The sequence below is a fragment of the Calonectris borealis genome, chromosome 3 (assembly GCF_964195595.1).
Source record: "Calonectris borealis chromosome 3, bCalBor7.hap1.2, whole genome shotgun sequence".
NCBI classification, from domain to species: domain Eukaryota; kingdom Metazoa; phylum Chordata; class Aves; order Procellariiformes; family Procellariidae; genus Calonectris; species Calonectris borealis.
Genome location: NC_134314.1, coordinates 70,800,084 through 70,820,283, shown reverse-complemented (window position 1 = coordinate 70,820,283; position 20,200 = coordinate 70,800,084). Strand labels below are relative to the sequence as shown.

Below are 20,200 nucleotides of genomic sequence, written 5' to 3'. Positions count from 1 at the left end.
AGATAATATTCTTTGCTAATTGCTTGTCATCCTTTTTTATCACGATTTTTTTGCCTTTCTGTGTCCTGCTGATTCTTTTTCCTGTGGTTTTTCTTCAAGCCTGCATGCTGTTCCCGGTTTCCCGGGCGGGCCTTGCTGGGAGATGAGGCTCTGCGGGCAAGGTGTGAGGAGACGAACGGTCGCCTCCCTCCGGGGATCAGCTGGAAACGACGACAACGGTGTCCCGAGAACTACTGGATTTGCCCCCGGTGACGAAACACCGCGGCGTTCACCACCTTGTTCCCGTAACCCTTCACTTCACGCCCGCTCGCAGGGCCGGGCCGGGGGCGCTGTGCCGGGGAGGCCGCGAAGGAGGGAGGGCAGGAGGGAGGGAGGGCGGGCGGGGCGGGCCGCCATCCCGGCAGCGCCTCTGTGGCGGAGGGCGGCCCGGCGGGCGGGCGGGCGCTGCCCGGCAGGCGGCGCTGTAGCCGCCTGCGCCGCTCTCGGCTCCTCTCGGAGCTGCGCTGCGAGGAGCCGCCGTGTGTCCGCCATATTGGCGCCCGCGCCGCAGCCGCTGCGCGTTGTTCCTCCATCTCCTGCCGGCGCGGCCGAGCGGAGCCGAGCGGGGGAGGGGACGTCGGCGCCGCCGGGCGGGAAGCGGGGCGAGGAGGCCGCGCGCTGCCGGGAGGAGACGGAAACGAGCGGGGCCCGCGTCCCTCCGCGCCCGCCCCCTGCGCCACCCGCCATGGCGAGGAGGCCCGGCGGCCCCTGAGCGAGGCGCACACGCACACACAGACCGAGACTAGCCCCCTCCCGGCCCGGCCGCCATCAGCGGAGAGAAGCCGCCCGGCTCCCGCCTCCGCCGCGACATGGAGGCCGTGAAAGCCTTTAACAGCGAGGTGTGTAACCCCCTCCCCGCTCCTTCCCCTCGGGGTCGGGGAGCGGGCGGGGCCGCGGGGCCCGGCGCCTTCCCTGCCCCCTCCCGCTGCGCGCGCCTCGCCGCGGGGAGGGGGCGGGAACCGGGGGGGCCTCGGCGCGGCGGGAGGGTCGGGGGTGGGGGAGCGCTCCCGCAGGCAGCCCCGGGGCCCGGGGGCTTCCCCCCCGTGTTGGGCGGGAGCGGGCCGTTGTCACCGTCCCTGGGAAGCGGGAGGGGGGAGAGGGTCATGGAGACGCACACGCCCCACACACACACACGCACGCACACACTCCTGCTTCCGCCGTGAGGCTGGGGGAGACTGATCGGAGAAGAATAGATCTGGCGGCGGGCTGAGGGGAGAGGAGGGAGCGGGAGGAGGCCGAGGTGGAGGAGGCCTCGTTCCTGCGCTTGGCGTGCGGTGGGGCGGGTGATGCCCGGCCAACTTCACGCAGCGGCCGGAGGCGGCTGCGCGGGGCGGCGGGGGAAGCCTCCTGGATCGCCAGGCGCGGGGTCTGTGCTCTTCCCCGCGTCCCTCGCCTCTTCTGCCACGCTCTTCCTCCCCGCTCGTTAAAACGTGTGCCCACACCCCGCCGGTGCGCACTTTAACGCCTCGTGGAGGTATTTTTAAAATCTGGAGATGGGAATACAAAGGCCTGGAGGCTTGTCTCCGTTTGAGAATAGTATGTTCGCTGTGGTCAGGATGGAAGCAGACCTTCCGTGCGTGCTGCACAAAGCTCAGGTACTGCACCAAAGCGCTGTGCTGAGAGGGGGCTACGGCACCCACAAACACACACTTACAGGCTGACGTATTGATTCGGCATCTGGCTTCTCTTTTGTGCCGGTAGTTAATGCCTATTTTATTGTAAGATAGTTCTTGTGGCAACTCCGCTTTGTTCCTCTTCATTGCGAGTGTTTGTATGGTTTGTATTTTGAAATTAATGTGAGAGCAAGGGAAATACCTATTTTTTTTATCGGAAGTCGTATGTCTTAAAAAAGTAGATTTTTACTTATATGAACCGTAGAAAGTATCAGGTCTGGTTACAATGTATACTTCTACAGGCTGCTCACATATTGAAGCTCTGGGTTGCCCTCTCGCTACCCCCAGTAGGGATGTGGTACGGTTTTAATGATTTTAGGTAATACAGTGTTGGTTTGGGTTTTTAAAATGTTAGTTTGATTTGTAGTGGAACAATGCGCCAACCATGTTGTTTCTACAAGCCACGATAAGATTTTAAAATGGGCAGGTACTTTCTAATAACTCAGCAGCAGTTGAACAGCCATAACTGATGTGCAATTCTTTATGCAATTTGAATTCTGAAGTGGAAGAAATCACACTGTAGCCACTAGAAGAAAAATAAATACTAGAAACTATTTTTCCCCCCCTGTTTTATTTTTTGATTGGCTATGTGCTATATTTTTAAGTGGGGAAAAGGAAGAGTCTAGTCACAAGAACAGAAAACTGTAAGTAGATTAGAACCTTTTTCTCGTATATACCTACTAGTGTGAGCAGAAGTCTTTCATATTGAAAAACAACTTCTGGCTGACTTGCTGAGCACTCAGGTATAAATACTGTAAAAATAATTAACTCTGAAGACTTAAGATGAGAACTGTACTGAAGAGGAGAGCTTTAGAATATGCCTTAAATCTTCTAAATGCTTGAAAAACAGTAAACTTTGGGTTGTCGGAAAAGAAAATGCACAAGATCAGGCAATGACATTAATCAACTTATTTCCTATGGTATAAATAGATAGCACCTATGAATAGACTTGTTTTTATGACTTCTTTTTCAGTTTTGTTTTAAGCTATGTCTCTGTATTTGAATGCTGGGCCACACTGATAGGAAGATTTTAAAGATGCTATGACTAAACCCCTGATCTGGAAGTAAGTGGTATAAAACTTGCTACGTTTGGGGAGTCCTGAGTGCTAGCCACTCTCAACACCTCTGTACCCAGTGCAGAACTTAACTTTCCACCTTTGTCTCTGGTATAGCTGGCCTTTACACATTTCGCATTTTAGAACTGTGAAATGATTAATAAATATTTAAAGTAGCTGAAGTGTATGGATCTGTAGATTGTAGTTTGTGCTGTACATAAATGCTTTTGATTAACTTACAAAATATTTGTTCTTTACTTCTAAAAATCCTTTTCTTTGTTTATATTATGTTTTAAGGTCATGTTATACTCCAGAAATGATATCAGAGTTCTGTTCTAGAGATTTTTGGCTTAAACGAGATGTAAATTAAATTTAGCAGCAGATGAGAGAGACTAAATTTTAGAAAAACTTTCACCATACTTTTATCCAGTTCGCATTCAGTTAATAATTTTACAACAGTTTGTGTAACTTACTGGTGAAATCCAGACGATGCTTTAGAAAGAACATTCCAAATACATTTAAACACTTAAGTTTGCTGGTTGGGTACTTCTGGGGTTGGGGTTGGTTTGTTTGTTTTTTTAAAAGAAGGAGTTGTGTTTGGATTCTGCAATGAACCTAAAATAAAGGCAGCTGTCCATCTAGGTAATACAGCTTACTCCAAATGTGTGTGTGAGCTGAGCAATATCCTGTATTATAGCTATCCTATATGACAGTCAGAATTGAAGTGATTAACATAGGCGTGTCATTAATTTGATTAGAAAGAAAGATCTCAAGTTTATTTGAACTCTGACTGCTGGAAGTAACGCCGACTATTGTGGAAAGCTGTTCCACGTCTAGCAATGATACGTGGCCTTGTAAGTGCTGTAATTAATCGTATATATAAAATTAGCCCTAACATTTAAAGTCTTGGGAAAGATAAATTTAAAGATGAGAAATAATCACACTCCTAAATAAAACATGCTCGGTATCGTTTTCATGTAATGCTTGATGCTTTATTATTTGATTAAAACTGCTTGGCAACTGAAAAATACAATATTATACAACGGACTTAGTATACCGTTGAGGTAATTGGCCATGTTTTCTACCACACAATTTATCATTTGCTACAATTGACATCATGAAGGCTAACCATTGCAGAATCATTTTCCTCCAGGTCTCAGTTCAGGCTCTGAGCTTTTTCTGAAAAGCACAACATCAAAGTCAAGAACAGGTCTTGACAGAAGAAAATGACTGAAATGTTAAAAATTCTTCATACGTCCTATAAAATGTATTTTATTAAAAAGGAATTGAAGTGGACGAGAGGCAAGCACACGTACCGTCACTCAGATGGTAATGGTTTAATTGCAAACATATAATTAAAACTCAGTATTTGTTATGTAGTCAGTTCAGCGTTAACGTCTTGCTGTCAGCTTCAAATCTAGCCGTTCTCACATTGGTTTCAGGTACTGTACCTGAATTGGTTTTGGGTGCTATAGTCCCCAGAGTTGTCTTGCAATACTTGCCCTTTTTGCAGTGGCAAGCTTCGTATTTCCAAATTATTTTTTACTTTATGATGTGAAGAATGTATGCAGACAAGGAGACCGACGGATACTTTAATTCTGAAACACATTTAATTCTTTTTTAATTTATTTTGATATGAATCTGTAGAATAAACGTAAATATGTAAGTAGTTGTAGGACTAGAACTTATTTTAGGGGAAACGGAGATCATGAATTAGTTTTAAATACAACATAAACTGGATATTTGAAGTAATACTCTGTTCAGCCATGTTAACTGCATCTTTAAGTATTGAATAACAGGAATCTTGAAAGGACATTTATTTAAGTTTTAAAAGGCAAACTCAGCTTAGATGCTTATTTCTTTAAAAACTGCAATAGTAATTCATGGATCTAGTTCAATTAAACATAGCATTTCTATGCATTTAAAGTTTCTCAATATCTTTAGTCACATACAGGCACACACCTCTTCATGTATGAGCTTCGTTAAGTCTTGCTTAAGTCCATGATGCTGCCCTTACTGTTTGGTTTTTTTTTTGCATGCTCTTTATTTAAACACAAACCAACAATATCTCATGCATAAGCTGTGCACGCTTTGGTAAAATAACTGAAAATTACTTGTTCTTTATAAGTTGCTAAGACTGGCATCTGCAGTTTTGAACTACAGCCATTTAGGTTAGCAATGGTAAAACCTACTTAGGGCAGTTTGATAGCTTAAAAAAATCTGAAAACATGCCTAGCTGTAGAATTTACATTGTTGAATCCAGTGAACAATAGTTGTTAGCATCCAGTGCTACAAATTTGAGCTGAAATGTAGTGGAAAAATTACAGTTTTTGTATTTGGCAGGCAACACAATATATATTATATTGGAGAGGCAATTGTGAAAAGGGCGATTATATATTTAAAAAAAGAGAAGAAAGAATAAGGCAAAGCTGCTCCCTTGAAGCCCAGGAACAAGAAGGTCATGTGTCTTCCAATTCCTTTCAGAAATGCCATGTTCATTTGAATGTGTTTTGTATAAAAAGTTTAATTCCTCTTCTCTGTTGATTGGGTGCTGATCTTTTAATATACAAGGGAATTGAATGGAAAACTCAGTGTCATCATGGAGATGTGGAATATGCTCCGTCTTAAAAGTGTTTCAAGATGAGGATGCACATAAAGATTAAGGTAGTGATTAGTTTGCTGAAAGAGTGATGTGGGTTCCTATGCCTTTTCTCTTGTTAATCTGAATGTCTTCTAGGGTGTGAGAGTCACAATTAAAACTTCCACACCATTGCTAGGCTGGGGTTCAGCTGTTACTAACAATGAAAACGGTTGTCTTCGCATAGCTCATCATAAAGTGGAGTCACAGTGAGCTTTTGGTGTGCAGAATGGTCGTGAGAGCCACGTAAGATGATAAGAAGCAATATTTAAAGTGATCATTGCTGCTTTTGGGTTAACTGGTTCTTCTGAAATTTGTCAGTGGTAGGGGCCCCATAACAGTCACTGATCATTTTCTGGCAGTGCTGTTGTCTATATACTCTATTTGCATTTCATTGTCTGTTGGTCACTTTTATAATGATGTTTCTTTAGAAGGTCTGTTTTGAGTGCCAGAGGGGAACAGTTCAGTCGACTACAATTTCAGAAATCTGACCCTTGGAAATAACCCACATTTTAATTACTGAGCATTGGAGTATAGGTGCACAAAACTACAGACGTGTAAATCAAATATTCTGTTTTAGACTACTTTATTTACATGGCATATTCTAAGTCACCAAGGTGGCTTTTTCACGAAAGAATGCCAGTTGATGCTAAAAAAAGCTCAATGGTATGCCTCATGAAGATGCTAAGTAGAGATTGATGCTGAATAACTGGGGAGAGTGAAAAAAAGGATGCTCTTTGAAATGAGGAGCCAGGGCAAGTAGTGATACTAGCATTTACATATGAGGAACGGTGAAACGGCGTATAAGCTACTCCCTGGCAGATATTTTTCTTAGATTCTGCTGCACATTTCACGTTGGCTGAAGCACCTGAAACATTTGCAGAGCTTTTTTCCTAGCTGCTGAGAAAATGAGAACACTCGTGTCTGTTTCCTCTTCTCTCTCACTAATATTTTACCAGTCATAAAAAAAGTGCAACCTTCTTTCATATCCTCTGCTGTTTTGAAGGGTTCTGCAACTACGATACGTTTAAAGCTTTCTTCTTTTTTGTTTATCTGGTATCACATTTATGGTCTGATATTTGTAAATTTTGTTGTAGCAAATTGGGATGAAAGCTTTTGGTTTAACTCTATTCTTATTTTTCAGAAGAAAAAGTTAACTCAGTGATATTTGCATGTGCATGTGGACACACATACATCTGAAGAGTTGTCTCTCTTTCATTAACTCTGGGGTGGACGTGGAAAAAGTCTTCAGTTTTATTTTGCTTTATAATCCCATAGTGTTCCTCAGAGAAAAAACACCGAACTTTATAAACTATATGAATTCCCTTAAGATACAGCAAAGTATGTAAAAATTTGTTAATTTCCCTTTTGCTGTCAGGAACATTAAGAACAGTATCAGTGAAATGTAAATATTGCACTCTGTTGCGTCCCAGCAAGAGTTGAACTTCGCTGACTCTCAACTATTTGCTTTTTTGTTAAAAGGGCATAGGGAAAGAAAGCCCTTTTCTCTTCAAGATACAGTAAATATTAAATTGATGTTCACCTGATTAAATGTCTTCATGTGTGCTGAATAAATATTTACAGTTTTAATATCACATTTTCAAAGACTGATCTGACCTCAGACTTTCACCAGCCACAGAAACTTGACTTCTGGCCTTGTAAAGACATGATCATGCAAGTCTGGGTGAAAGGCCCAAAATGTTAGCGTTTTTATTGTGCATATCTTGCTCAAGGACCTAATTTCTTTCATGAAGTAGTATAGGACAGACATTGATAATTTTTCTGCCCTTCGATACATACACTTTAAATTGCTTCTTAAACTGTGGTCTAGATTAGATCCCTATGAGCCTGGGAGGGTAATGTAGATCTCCGGATTCTACTAACACTCTTGAGTTGTAACTGGGTAGTATGAGTATCGATCCTGCTTGCTACTCATTCAGAGAGTAGTGAACCATTTTGTAGTTTAAAACAAATGCACTTCTGAACTCGCATGACTTCAGATCCTTTGATTTTCACTAAGACCATGTCTGGGGCTACAATCTTTGGCAAAGTACTTGAAATTATCTTAACAAGTCTTATTTGAGTTTGCCATCAGCAGTGTGTTTTCCTGTGGTAGTTGTAAAAGTGGAGTCTAGTAATCCAAATGGCTTTCTTACAGGGGGGAAAAAAAAATCAGAACAAAAGTATTTGATAAAGCAGGTCTTAAAATACGGTCTAGACACTTGATTACTTTCATGAGGATTGTTTTCACTTTGGAAGAGGCCCACTTTTTTTCTTGTCTGTAAAATTGGTCCATCATTCTATCTGTGGACAGCCACCAAGAAATTTATCCCAAGTGGCTGATTCAGCCTTGGTTAGAGCCCACGTCCCTGGCTTCAGCAACTGCTGGTGTAACTCCGTTGTGAGGCCTGGTGTGTAATTGTCTGTTCACGTGTGCATCCAGAGTTCAGTGAGCTTGGCTTTGAACTCAATAACAGTATTAGTCCTTGTTCCTGTATCAGAACTTTTCATGAATTGCAAGTGCATTTCTTTACTTCCATTTCTTCGCTTTTTTGGAGCTACTTTTCTGCAGTATTTCTCTGGGACCATTGACAGTAGCAGCAGTCAGTTAGGTAATTTTATTAACCTTATTCAGCAGCTGCTTCTACACAGTGGGGTACGTGTTCTTTAAGAGAAAAAGAGGATCTTCAGCTACTGCTGTACTAGTTCTTGTCTTCACCTGTCCTTGCCAGTTGTACTTTCCAAAAGGAGACTTTTTTTTAAATAGAATTTAAAAAGGAATTGTTAAAATTTGGAGGAAGTAAGAGGAAATGAGTGCATTGCCACCATGACCCTCTGTTTATTCCCACCATAAACGTGTATTTCTTGTAATAGCCTGCTCTTTGTGCTGTTAGGCTTTTGGCAAGTGAGCTACCATTTGTACAAAAATGGCAACTAAGGATATACTACAATTTATCATTTTCTTTCCACTTTTTTTACAAGAGTTTGCCTACAGAGCTTACCTGGTTTTGTTGGGTACAGTTTTTGATTCTATGAGGGGTTTTTTGTTGGGTTGGTTTTTTTTTTTTTTAAAGTTCCAAATGAGTAATAGCAGATTGCTATCTTTTCTCCTAGCTTTGTGATTATACAAGCAGGTAGCTGATGGGCATTTTTCTGATGCTTTGACATTCAGAAATACAATGCACGTGTTTAATATAATAAAATACACATGTGGAAGGTAAAGCTTGGCACCTTTGTTACTGTGTTTGCTGTTGATGGTTTTTGAGGGTTGGCAGAGAGTGCTCTGGTTCCTGGTTACAATGAGGGCACAAAAGAAGATGTGTAAAAGTGGAGGGCAGAGCTGAGATCCAGGAGGCAGTAGTAGCAAGGAATGATGGTTTGGGTGGATGGTGGCTGAGCAGTAAGAGAGTGTAGCGTAGCAACAGCTGAGAGATTGAAGGCACCTGTTTTGGTAGCTTCAAGCTTGTTTATTGTGGAGTTCTGTCTATAACATTAGTTTTCAAAGATTGGGGTAAATATTCTTTTATAAACACTGATGACAGCTGCACAAGGTGTTTTAAGCAAGGCAGTGAGCAGCTGTCTTATATGCTTGAATTGGAATTTATAATTGCAATAGCATGCATTTTTGGGGAAGATATTTCAGGAGATCCATCTTTTTGTGTTGTTTGGCCTAGGGTTCAGTGTCTCCAAATACTCATTCATTTGGAGTTGAGTAGTAAGGGTTTCCTTGTTTTTTTGGATTTTGGTTTTTAGTATTTATTAGTTACTTTCAAAAACTGAAGTAGAATTAATTATGTGTGTCCTTTGCTTTCCATCCCTGTTATTCTACAGCTTGTTTTTTCCTTAAAGAAGTACAAAATACTGTAAATTGCTGCTCATTATAAAACTGTTGGTTTAAAAATCTTGGCCTCATGGCATGACTTCATGGAGCTCTCTTGACGGTTAATTTAGAAATCAGTACAATAGATAAAAATATAATTCTAATATTTTGATATTAATGTGATTGCAGTTGTAAAAAGAGAAATAATCATACTTATAAATGTCTTTGGATTTTCCAGAGGTTAAGTCCAAAGAGGTTATAATGTATTAACCAGATTGTTGGAAGCCTATGGAAAGATCTGATCAGATTGAAGTTTTTCAGAATACCGAATATCCTATACATATTAACAAAATAGAACTTGTTCACGTGAAAAGGAATAGGTTATTCTCTGAATCTGCTCTAAATTACAGCTTCAGATAACATGTTGATCTTCACAGCTTGGTTACCAGATATGCAGTAGTAGCCACTGCTTCTTAATTTTCAGAAGTGTGAAGTGGAACACTTAACAGGAAAGGAGAAACATTTATATAACAAATATATTGGTTGGAGAAATCCACCCACTATAAACCATGATTTTTAAAAACTTTTAAGTCATGAGGTTTCATTGTGAATGCAGGGAATTTTAAACCATATCTAAGGAGAAAACGTTTTGAAATCAGTAAGACAGGACAGCTTTTGTTGTAAGCCCTAAAACCAGTTGGCAGAGAAAATGTGTGAGTCTTCAATTTTCATAACCTTTAGGATCTGTCCCTATATTTCATATCTCAGAATTGTAGAGGTGTGATTGTATTTAGACTTCTCTAAGGCATTTAACTCTGTGCTGCACCACACTTTGCCAAACCAGTGCCTTGCAACAAGAACAAAGGGCACTTCTGCAGTGCGGGCAGCCCACGGGCTCGCCTCTGGAAATCTGCAGAGACTGACATTGTGCCTGAAGCTGATCGATTTTCCTGTTGGTGATCTAGAATTAGCTATAAAATCATGATAAAATGTTCATGATGGAAATTAGCCATATGTCAGGAACGATGAGAAAATTGCAGAAAGTTAAATACCCCTGTTATATTCTTTGTTTTCTTATGTGATATGCTTTCAAAGATCATCTGGACTTTTTGATCAATCTTTCCTTTCTGTTGTTGGGAGTTTGGGCTTTGGTAAAGCTCTCAGTCTTGCCTAGCTATTTTATGTGGTCCATTTAGTTTTTTCTAAGCTTTTTGTTCCCATGCAGTAAACATCCTAAGTTACTATGAAGAGAAAAAGGGGAATTGTATTTTATGGCTTGTAGAGGGCTAGGAGCAAATGAAGTATGTTCTGGAGGCTATTCCGAACTAAACATCTGTTGCTTAGTTGCATGCAATTCAGGAGACTAGAGTTGAATCCAGGTGGTTTCTTTAAATTCCAGTTTTATGTTCATAGTCTATTTGTACAAAGCAGGCTGTACCAACAGAACTTAGAAGCTTTCTGTGAAGGTAGTAATGAAGAGGGTTTAGAGGAAATTGTAAATAGGCTGTAATATGCTTTTTGGCTCAAATATATGAAAACTAAAATGGAATGTTGTCATTCCAACTCAATAAATTCAATTTCAATAGGTTCAATAAATTTAAAAGTCATAATTGTGCTTCCTCAAAATGAAAGGGGTGGAAGAAGGACTGAGCAAAGGCAGGGATGGTAACACCTGACTTCTTCGTGCACTAAAATGTGATGGGGTGGAGGGACTGCCGTATTACCTTTGCATCTTATTTCACTTAATTGCTTATATGCTCAGTTAGGATGAATATTCAGATGTTGTCTTTAAACATAAACACGTGTGAAGAGTGCTGTATAATATAACTGATGTGTAGGGAGCAAGCTTTTCATGCAAGTGTTCTTGGTTGCTTTTAAATATTTTATAAATCAATTAAGTGCAACAGTAAAAAGACACGCACTGGGATATCAAGCATATTGACTATTATTTTATGTTTGTTAATTTAAACCACATGTCATACACTTTAAGTGTTTGAAAACAGTTGTATTAAGATAGTTACTGTTGAATTGCAACCCTCTCTTGTTCTGTGCTTTTTTTTAATGTTGGATTTTGGCAACTCGTATTGTCTTGGTTGATTACTGGAAGAAAAGAAGTTTTCATTGTTTTCCCTCCAAATTGAAATACCTTATGCAGAATGGAGCATCTGCCATTCTGGTCATCCTACATACACATCTTTGGTATATATTTTAAGGTTTCTGTGCAGTGCAGAGAGCAACAAGGTGCTGATTGGGTTTAAATAACAGTTCTCAATGGTAGGTCCTAGTCAGCATCAAGGAAAAATCCTATTCACTAAGGGATGGACTCATGTAATTTAAGTAACTTTTCCTAGAGATTAAATTTCGGGAGAGTGTGTAAAATGCAACATAATAGAAATTTGTTGATTCTGTCCTTTTTTCTAAAGCAATGACTGACAATACTCTTTTCTTGTTCTTTGCAGTGTGGTGATATAAATATTTGGTAAGCAATTCAGTGACTATTTCTGTATATACAATTGGATTTGATTTATTTTAATGCTATTGAAATGTGAAAGAAATTAACCTAATTTGTTAAGGTAATATGTATTAGGCTTGACTTCTAAGTATTTATTTTGTCTTTTGCACATTGGAATTGCAGACATTTATTATTATATACAACGTCTGGTTAGTGTTGTGTCTTGGTAGCAGCCAGAGAAAACTATAAAAATATTTCAGTAGAGATATGTGTAATTGATATCCCTGATACTTCTTCTGGTCATAATCTCATACTTAGAGATTGGTCTGAGTCCTAGAGCATCAGTATCAGAATGTTTGTTCCCTTAGTTGCTGTAACAGTGTATATAGATGAATATGTGTTCCTTTGGATCACATGAGACCGGAGGTGTTCAGCGCTTTCAAGCCTTCCAGTGGCAAAATTAGTGTTATATGAAAAATTATTTCTTAGCCACTCTTCTCTTGCCTTTGTAAGATGTGGCCAGAGCTTAGCATTGTGTAGTATATTGCCTTGTAAATTACACCTGTTTACAATAGGATTAACTTTTTACAGATATTTACAAGAGAGTTAACTTTTTAAGCGCTTTTTGAATTACAGTTGTAATGATAAATACATTGTTTGCATTACGGAACAATCAAAACTTGAAATATGCCGATGAATTCCCATACCTTCAGTAGTCCTCCTGAAGACCACTTTTCTTAACAGAATTAAAAAAAAAATACAGAGCAGAAATTCAATGCTTTATCTATAGCATCAACCTGACCTTTTGACTTTCCCTGATTCCCAACATATAATTATATAGCTCATTAAATCTTTGAGCAAGCCCATGGTTTTTTCCCCAAAGTTTGGAAATAGGACTTAGTTTATTTAAAATTATTGGGGAAAGGGAGTATAAATAGTGCGGTTAAGCCTAACTGTTATGTACACTGGAATATTGCCTTTTACCTAGTTTCTTAGGTCTCAACACCAGTGCTTTTTGCTGCACAAATCATGACGTTGTATCAGATAGAGACAAATACAAAATTGTGACTATAATTGGCTTTATTTGCCAGCCTGATCCTTTCTTGGATAGGATACTTAGATGCACATTTATGTAGTAAATCTATGTAACTTGTTGCATTTGGAACCTGTTACTTCTGAAAGAGATGCATGAGGAAATGACACTTTATCCGTTGTCCAACAAATGCATACAAAATCCCTGTGAGGACAATTTCCCCTCTTTTCCAGATAATATTGATTGACTGCAATGGAGAGGGTGATACAGAAGAAATGCTTGTTTTAGGATATGATACTAAAAACTGAGTCTTAAGGCTTTTTATTTAAACGAGTGAACAGAACAGATACCTCAATTGGAAGTGAGAAGTAGCAGAATTTGAATTTGTTTGAAACAATGCACAGGTGAATATCATAAAATGAGGAAGAATTGGTGTGACTTTTATGAAAGAAAGTAGTATGTCATGTATATATGAGAGTTCTTTGAGAGAATTAGCTAGCACATGGACAGGGACGAACTGAGTGATGTTACTTGGATTTCCAAAAGTAGTTAAGAAGGTCCATCCCCAAAAGTTTGAGAAGAAGCCATGGGGAGTGGATCCTTACATTGATAAATGACTACTAAAAGGGGAGATGGGAAAAAGTTCACATGTAGAAATAAATTGTCTTTTTTCGTGATGGAATCTTATGTTGGCTTGTGCTGGGAATCAGTGCATTTCAATGTATTCATAAATGCTGTGGAAAAGGGGTAGAATAATGAGGCAAAAAAGTTTGCTGACAGTATTAAGTTATTCAGGATGTTGATACTAAAGGGCTAGCCATGAAGGATTGCAAAAGGACATTGCTGTACTGACTGTTAGATGGCACCCTGCAATTTCTTCAAGTTAAATGCGGTAATGCAGGCTGGGAAGATAGTATGAAAAAGACAACCCTTGCTTTATGTACACAGTGATGGGCATTGAAATTATATCATTTGGTAATTAATAAGATCTTGCAACTGAAATGAAAATGTCTGTTCAAAGTTCAGCAGTAGTCAAAATAGCAATCAGAATCCTGGAAATTAGGAAAGAAATAGAGACTGGTTATACTGCCATTACATCTTATGCCACGTGCAGTCTAGTTTGCACCTCACAGGACCATGTTGGCAGAACTGCATGTACAGAGAAGGGCAGAAGGGAATGGAGCAGGACTGTATGAGAAATTACTAAATATTAATATTGGTTTTGGGCTAGAACAAAGATGACTGCAAGATGATGAGATAGGGCTCTATAGTAATGGTGATATAGAAGAGGTAAATCACTGGTTTTTTCCAATGCAGAAGCAAGGTAAACCCAGTGTTACTGATGAGCATGGGTTCAAATCAAGAAAAAGGAGTTTCTTTGCACAAGTTTTGATTGAACTCTGTGCCTTTGCCAGAAGATGTTGGACATGCTAAAGATTCACATGTATTAAAAAATAAATAAATTTGAATTCCCTATATGGAGGGAATTCAGAGATTTTATGAAAAAGATCAGTTGGTGCTGGCTCAGGAACCACTGAGCTGTGGGTTGCTGGTGACTAAAATAATATGCAGAGAAAGTATCACTAAAAGGGCAACTGTATATTACCTTCTGTAAATATCAACTACTGAATGCTGTTTCTATTAGTTTTCTCTCATCTAGTGGTATGCATCAGTAAATGACACATTTTCTATCATGCCCTAGCTCAAAGAAAAGGAAGAGAGGTAAGGAGGAAAAAAAAAAAAGAACAGAAAAAAAGAGGAGGTAAAAATAAATTATTATGAGAAGGTAGAAAGGTGTTAAGAATAAAAAGAGGGAATCAGAGAGGGACAGAGAAAAGCAGTCCTGACAGCAACCATTACTTCTTGGTGCGGTCCAAGTAGAAGTGGGTGCTCCTTGGTGATGCTCAGCCCAGAGGCATGATTAGACAGGGAGCTTGAAACAGTTGCCAGGTCTCTGTTGTCAAACTTCCTGCTCTTCCTGGCACTTGAAATGGCCAAGCTGGCTAGGGCTGAGTCAAGTTTGTTAAGAACATCCCAAGACTTGGTGAGGCTTTGGATGTGGAGGGTAAATAAAAAATTGAGTGTATATGCAATTTCAGGAGATTCTGGAGGAACTGGAAAAGGAACCTGGCATATTTAATATCTATATGGTGAGAGGGTCTTCCTCTCACCATGGAATGGGCATGAATCAGGATCCCACGAGCACATCTGAGTCTCTGTGTCTCAACCTCCTCTGGAGAATTTTCCAGCTTACATTCCTGTTAAGCAATAGACTTGCTTAACAGTATAAGCTACCACTCTGGGGTTTTTCACCTTCTTATGGCAGTAAGTCATGCTACTGAATGTTTTAGTGTGACACAAGGCTAATGAGTTGGAGGAGTGAAGCACAGTTGGATAGGGAGGTTTTTTGAGGCGTGATTTCAAGGTGAATTGGTTAGCTGTTATACACCCTACTAAAGAGGCATGGGGGGGAATTACTGATAGTTTTGGAGATGTGATGCAGGTTTGACCCTCTGTCTCTCTGTTACGTTTCTGTGCAGTTGTGTTAGGATAAGAACTTATAAAATAGCAAAAATTATTTTTACAATTCAGATAGTAACAAAACAGGTTTAAAGATAGTCTTATAAAACAAGAACAAATATCCACCCTTAAAACTACCTATTTCTTTGATCATCTTGAAGACTTTCAGTGCTATCTGTCTAATAAGCTGTTACATGCTTACATGGCCATTTGGCTGGCATCTGATTCTTACTTTGCAAGATCATTACCCTGGGAATTACTTTCATTGAGACAGATTAGGATTTGGTGATAAGTGTATCTTTGTGGACTCATTTTGTCCCTGAAGTGCCATTCAGATTCAAGCCTTCCCTTTAAGGATTTCCTGTGATTTATATTCAGTGTTTAATCAAACATGCAATCTTCTGTCAAAGGTTTATTGCTTGTCCCCACCTAATTATCAAAATGGGGTAGTGTGTAGGGCATAGCTGGATGGAATCATCCTACAGCAAAGCAGTAAAACAACTTCGCCCCACACAAATTCACTGCAAATTGATCTGGTGTTTTCTTTAGCCATAAATGGAATGGGAAGATAATGTTCATTTGTATTTTGTAGTTTCCAGTATTGTTTGCAATGTGTTTGGAGTTGAGCATGTTCAGTCATCTAGAATACTTGAGATAGGCAGTTCAGAGTCTTGTCCACAGCTTTCTAGAATAAACAGATAAAACAGTAAATTTTCATTGACATTGCAATCAAATGTATACTACTATTAAGTGCACTGAGTTGAAAAATCACTGGCACTTCTTACAGTAACTTGAAAGTATTCTCTTTACTTTTGCTATGCTTTTTCTCACAGAGGAAAATAAAATTATTCCCAAAAGGTCATATGGAAAGCCTGCATTTAATGTTCTTTCTAACTTGATTATTTAACACTTGTTTTTTCAAAAACTGAGCCAACAGTTTGGAAATGGTTTCTCTTACCGGTACACTCAGACTCCTCGTGACTTGTCTGATTGTGTTAGACTTCCCCCTCGCCCCGCCCCCCGCATCAAATTCTGTACAAGTTTAGTCTTTGTTCCTTCTTAACATTTGTGTTCTCTGGAAGTCATTAATTTTGTTTTCTTTAGCATCAGACATGCAGTTTCTTTCTGTCGCTCAGTTAATTTTGTGTGCCATAATGCCATCTACCTTTAGAGAGGGAATGTTTCACCTTTAGTTTTCCAAGCGATCTGCCGTCGTTCAAGAATGGACAATACAAAACAAAGCTTTGTATAATTTTGTAATGGATTTTTACAGTTTTTTATCAGGGTTTAACCTTTCGATTTATTCAAGTCAGTTGGTTTTACTGAAGCATCATTCTCCCAAATGTTGTATTTGTGTTGTGGTGACTTTGCTCTGGATAGCCTTTGTGTCAGAATGACTCTTGGGTGAATACACAGCTCTTTGCAGCAGTGCTCTTTTCCAGGCAAATATCAGTAGACTGTTTTTCCCCCTTAGATATTAGGATAGTTGGGAGATGAATATTGGTTTTGTTTAGATTAGCATATTCTTTTTAGTTTCTGGTGCACAGTCAGTTACTAAATGAATGGGAAGAAGAAATTGATCCAACAACATGTGAGGTGGCTTTTGAATTGGATTTTGATATGTATCTATATCATCACTGGTGATAGATGTGCAGTGTTTGGAGAGAAATTTTTATTCTCTTGGAGTACATTTTAAAAAGAGGCTCCAAACTGTGGTGCTCACTGTAGCAGTGCCTCAGATTTCAACAGCAAGTTTCTGTATTTACTGGTTTTTCACGTAAGAAATTATGCAAATACTTCACTATACAAGTCCTTCCAACTGTGAACTTACGAAAATAACTAGAGAAAACAGGTTTCGTTGGTGGTCAGATATCTATGAATAGCGATCAGATGCTTAAAGAAATACCGATCAGTTTTTGGGCAAGTGTTTCGTATGAGTTGATGTTTATCCAGAAAAGCGGGTAAATGACTACTGAATGGAATTAAGAGAGATTTTCTTCATAATTTACAGAATCATATAGTAGCTCAGCTGTAAAGCATGTTTTTTGACATTTGCATAATGGTTTGTGTGTCTGCTCCTTTGCTTGCTTCTTCTAGCTTGTATTGTAAATGTGACTAGCATGCTTCAAAATCTCTGAAACTTCTCCTGTTTTTTTTCTGCCACTTGAAGATTACAGTATTTCACTTTTGACCTTCTTGAATGAACTGTTTTTCTATTGTGGAAAAAATGCAGCTGCCTGATGTGATAAGGCTCAAACTTCACTTGAATAAGTTCTTTTAAGCTGAGCGCTGCATTTTGTACTAGCATACAGATAGCTAACTGTATTTTATACAGTTATTTAAAAGAGTGGGTGTGTGTCATTGTGATATCTGGGCACAGACTTAGCAAGTTGGTGATAACAGTTAGGAGTGAGTCAGGTCCCTCCGAGGCGCACCAGATCTGCCCTCCCAGGCTGAGGAAAACCACATCGGGCTGTCTGGAGCCACATCCACCAGCCTGGCTCTCAGTCGCTGCCTGCTCCTCTCATTTGGTGCACTCCTCCAGTCCCATCCTTCCCAGTTGATCTCCACTACTGAGATTGTGTTGACATCTGCCATCCCCTTAATAATCCTGTTTGCAGGCTGAAAAGTCCTAGCCACCTTTGTTCTTCACTTAAAACCTTCTCCATAGTTTTCATTATCCCTAATGATTTCATGACAGCCCTGGAGATTAGAGGGGAGGGCAGAAATTCCAGAAGTGCTGAGAGGTTGAGAGTGCCCTGTAGGTTAATACAGTTGCCTAAATAATGTTGTGGTTCTAAAAGTCTGTTTGCAGCATTTACTACTGAGATTTTTCTGGTTTACTGTTGAGTTGATGCTTTCAAAGAAATGTCTCATGTATCAGCAGATCCTGTTCCTGAATGGCAACAGTCAGCTTCAAAGCCAGTGTCCACTACTTCATGTGTACTCATGCTTAATTTTTCTGTCTTTTTATTACTTGTTAGTGTCACTGATGTTGCTCTGCAGTTTTTGATAGTCTGACTTTGTCCGTCCTATCCAGAATATACATGACAGCACAGGAACAGTCCCCAGCATAAGTATGACTTTATTGGGACTTCCCTCTACTATAAACAAAGTGACTGTTTATTCAAATTGTTTGCTAGCTATCTTTACGGAGTAATTGGTCAGGTTATTTTTCATGCAAGGACCTGTTTAGGAGAGCTTAGTTTCTTTGGAGCCATTTGTGAGAGATCATTGGTAAATGTCTTTCGGTAGCCCAGGTGGACTATATGAGTGATTTCTCAGTATGCTCCGCGAGTCTTTCAGAGGAGGACAGTAAACTGAGATGTGGCTTTTCGTTACAATAGCTGCATGGAATTATCGGTGCACCCACTAATTCTTTTCTTTCGAGTAATTTATACAGATTTTTCTGGTACAAACATTGAACCTAACCGATCCGTTGTTTCCTAATGCTCCCCTTGAGCCCTTGGCAGAAATTCATGTTGCTTTTCCTGTCTCTTAGAGCTACAACATTGAGACTGTTTCAAGTGAGAATTCACGAATCACAGCTAGTAGGTCTTTCATTCCTGAGTTCTGTTCTAGCACTTCATTATTTTTTCACATTGTGAGCTTGTTCTTTACCTTCTTATAAACACACTTGAGGAGGATTCTGGTATGGGAAGTCTCCACAGTTTTTCCGCAGTGTGTAGATCTAAGAAGAGAAGGGGAGGGTTCTTTTTCTGTAGGACTTTATCTCCTATGAGTTGTCCTTTATGTGCTGATTGTCTTCTGGCCCTGGAAGAGCACTCTAATACATCTGCTATTCCTTCTGTCTTCTGAAAATGGCTTATTTTTGTGCTTTTTCCTGTTTGTTTCTCAAAATTGATTGCTGTATTTTTTACATGTACATTACCTGTTAGAACTTATGGTCACTTTTTTTCCCTCCCCTTCCCCTTTTGGATACCACTTCTGATTTTCTGAAATATATCATTTTACTTCAGATAGTTTCCCTGACTTTACTGTTTAGCCATGCTGCCATTTTTTCCTAGTTTGTTTAAAGGCTTCTTTTATGTGAGGGCAAGCAGTTATCTTCTGCCAGTGAGCCTTACAAAAGCATGATCAGGAAATAATTATAGCAAACTGTTTTGGCTAAGCATTTGTACAAAAGGGCATACAGAGAAAAATGAGCCAGAATATAAGCACAAGTTTTAAAAACAAAAATAATATATTTTTTTTTTAACTCTTTATTTTCATATTTTATAATCCTGAATAAGTTGCAGTTATTTTGCTTTAACTAGATTTGAAGAATATCTGATTTCTTTAAATGCCTACTGTGTTAAAAATCATCTATGCTAGATGAAAAAACAAAGTTTTCATTACTAGAGAGGCAACCAAGTCTTGCTTCTCTAGCCAGCCTAGCAGTAGAGCAGATGGGTTTGATAGATGGACTATTCGACGGATAAGGAGTTGGCTGGATGGCAGCATCCAAAGAGTTGCAGTTAATGGCTCAATATCCAAATGGAGATCAGTAACAACTGGTGTCCCTCAGGGATCCATATTGGGACCGATACTATTTAATATCTTTATTAATGACATAGACAGTGGGATTAAGTGCGTCCTCAACAAGTTTGCAGATGACACCAAGTTGAGTTGTGCAGTTGATATGCTCGAGGGGAGGGATGCCATCCAGAGGGACCTTGACAGGCTTGAGGAGAGGGTCCATATGAACTGCATGAAGTTCAAGAAGGCTGACTGCAAGATCCTCCTGCACCTGGATCAGGGCAATCACCATCATCAGTACATGCTGGGCGTAGAATGGATTGGGAGCAGCTCTGAGGAGAAGGACTTGTGAATGTTGGTACATGAAAAATCGGACATGAGCCAGCAATGTGCGCTTGCAGCCCAGAAAGCCGCTTGTATCCCGGGCTGCATAAAAAGAAGCATGGCCAGCACATCGAGGGAGGTGATTCTTCCCCTCTATTCCGCTCTTG

The 20,200-nt window shown here is 39.9% G+C and overlaps 1 protein-coding gene across 8 annotated transcripts in view; it reads left to right on the top strand.

The window, feature by feature from the left end:
- Positions 1 to 498: 498 nt before the first annotated feature.
- SCAF8 (SR-related CTD associated factor 8) overlaps positions 499 to 20,200 on the top strand; it is a 98,491-nt gene continuing 78,789 nt past the window's right edge. For 5 of the 8 annotated variants that reach the window (XR_012673022.1, XM_075146111.1, XM_075146112.1 and 2 more), the window contains exon 1: positions 499 to 878. Coding sequence is in view for 4 of the 8 variants with exons in the window: in XM_075146111.1 (XP_075002212.1) it covers positions 849 to 878 (30 nt within the window). In the remaining 4 variants the exon portion in view is untranslated. Of the gene's footprint in view, positions 879 to 2,685; positions 2,777 to 5,100; positions 5,432 to 11,684; positions 11,705 to 20,200 lie in introns of those variants that run through there. The other 3 variants (XM_075146116.1, XM_075146113.1, XM_075146117.1) reach the window with 3 other exon arrangements.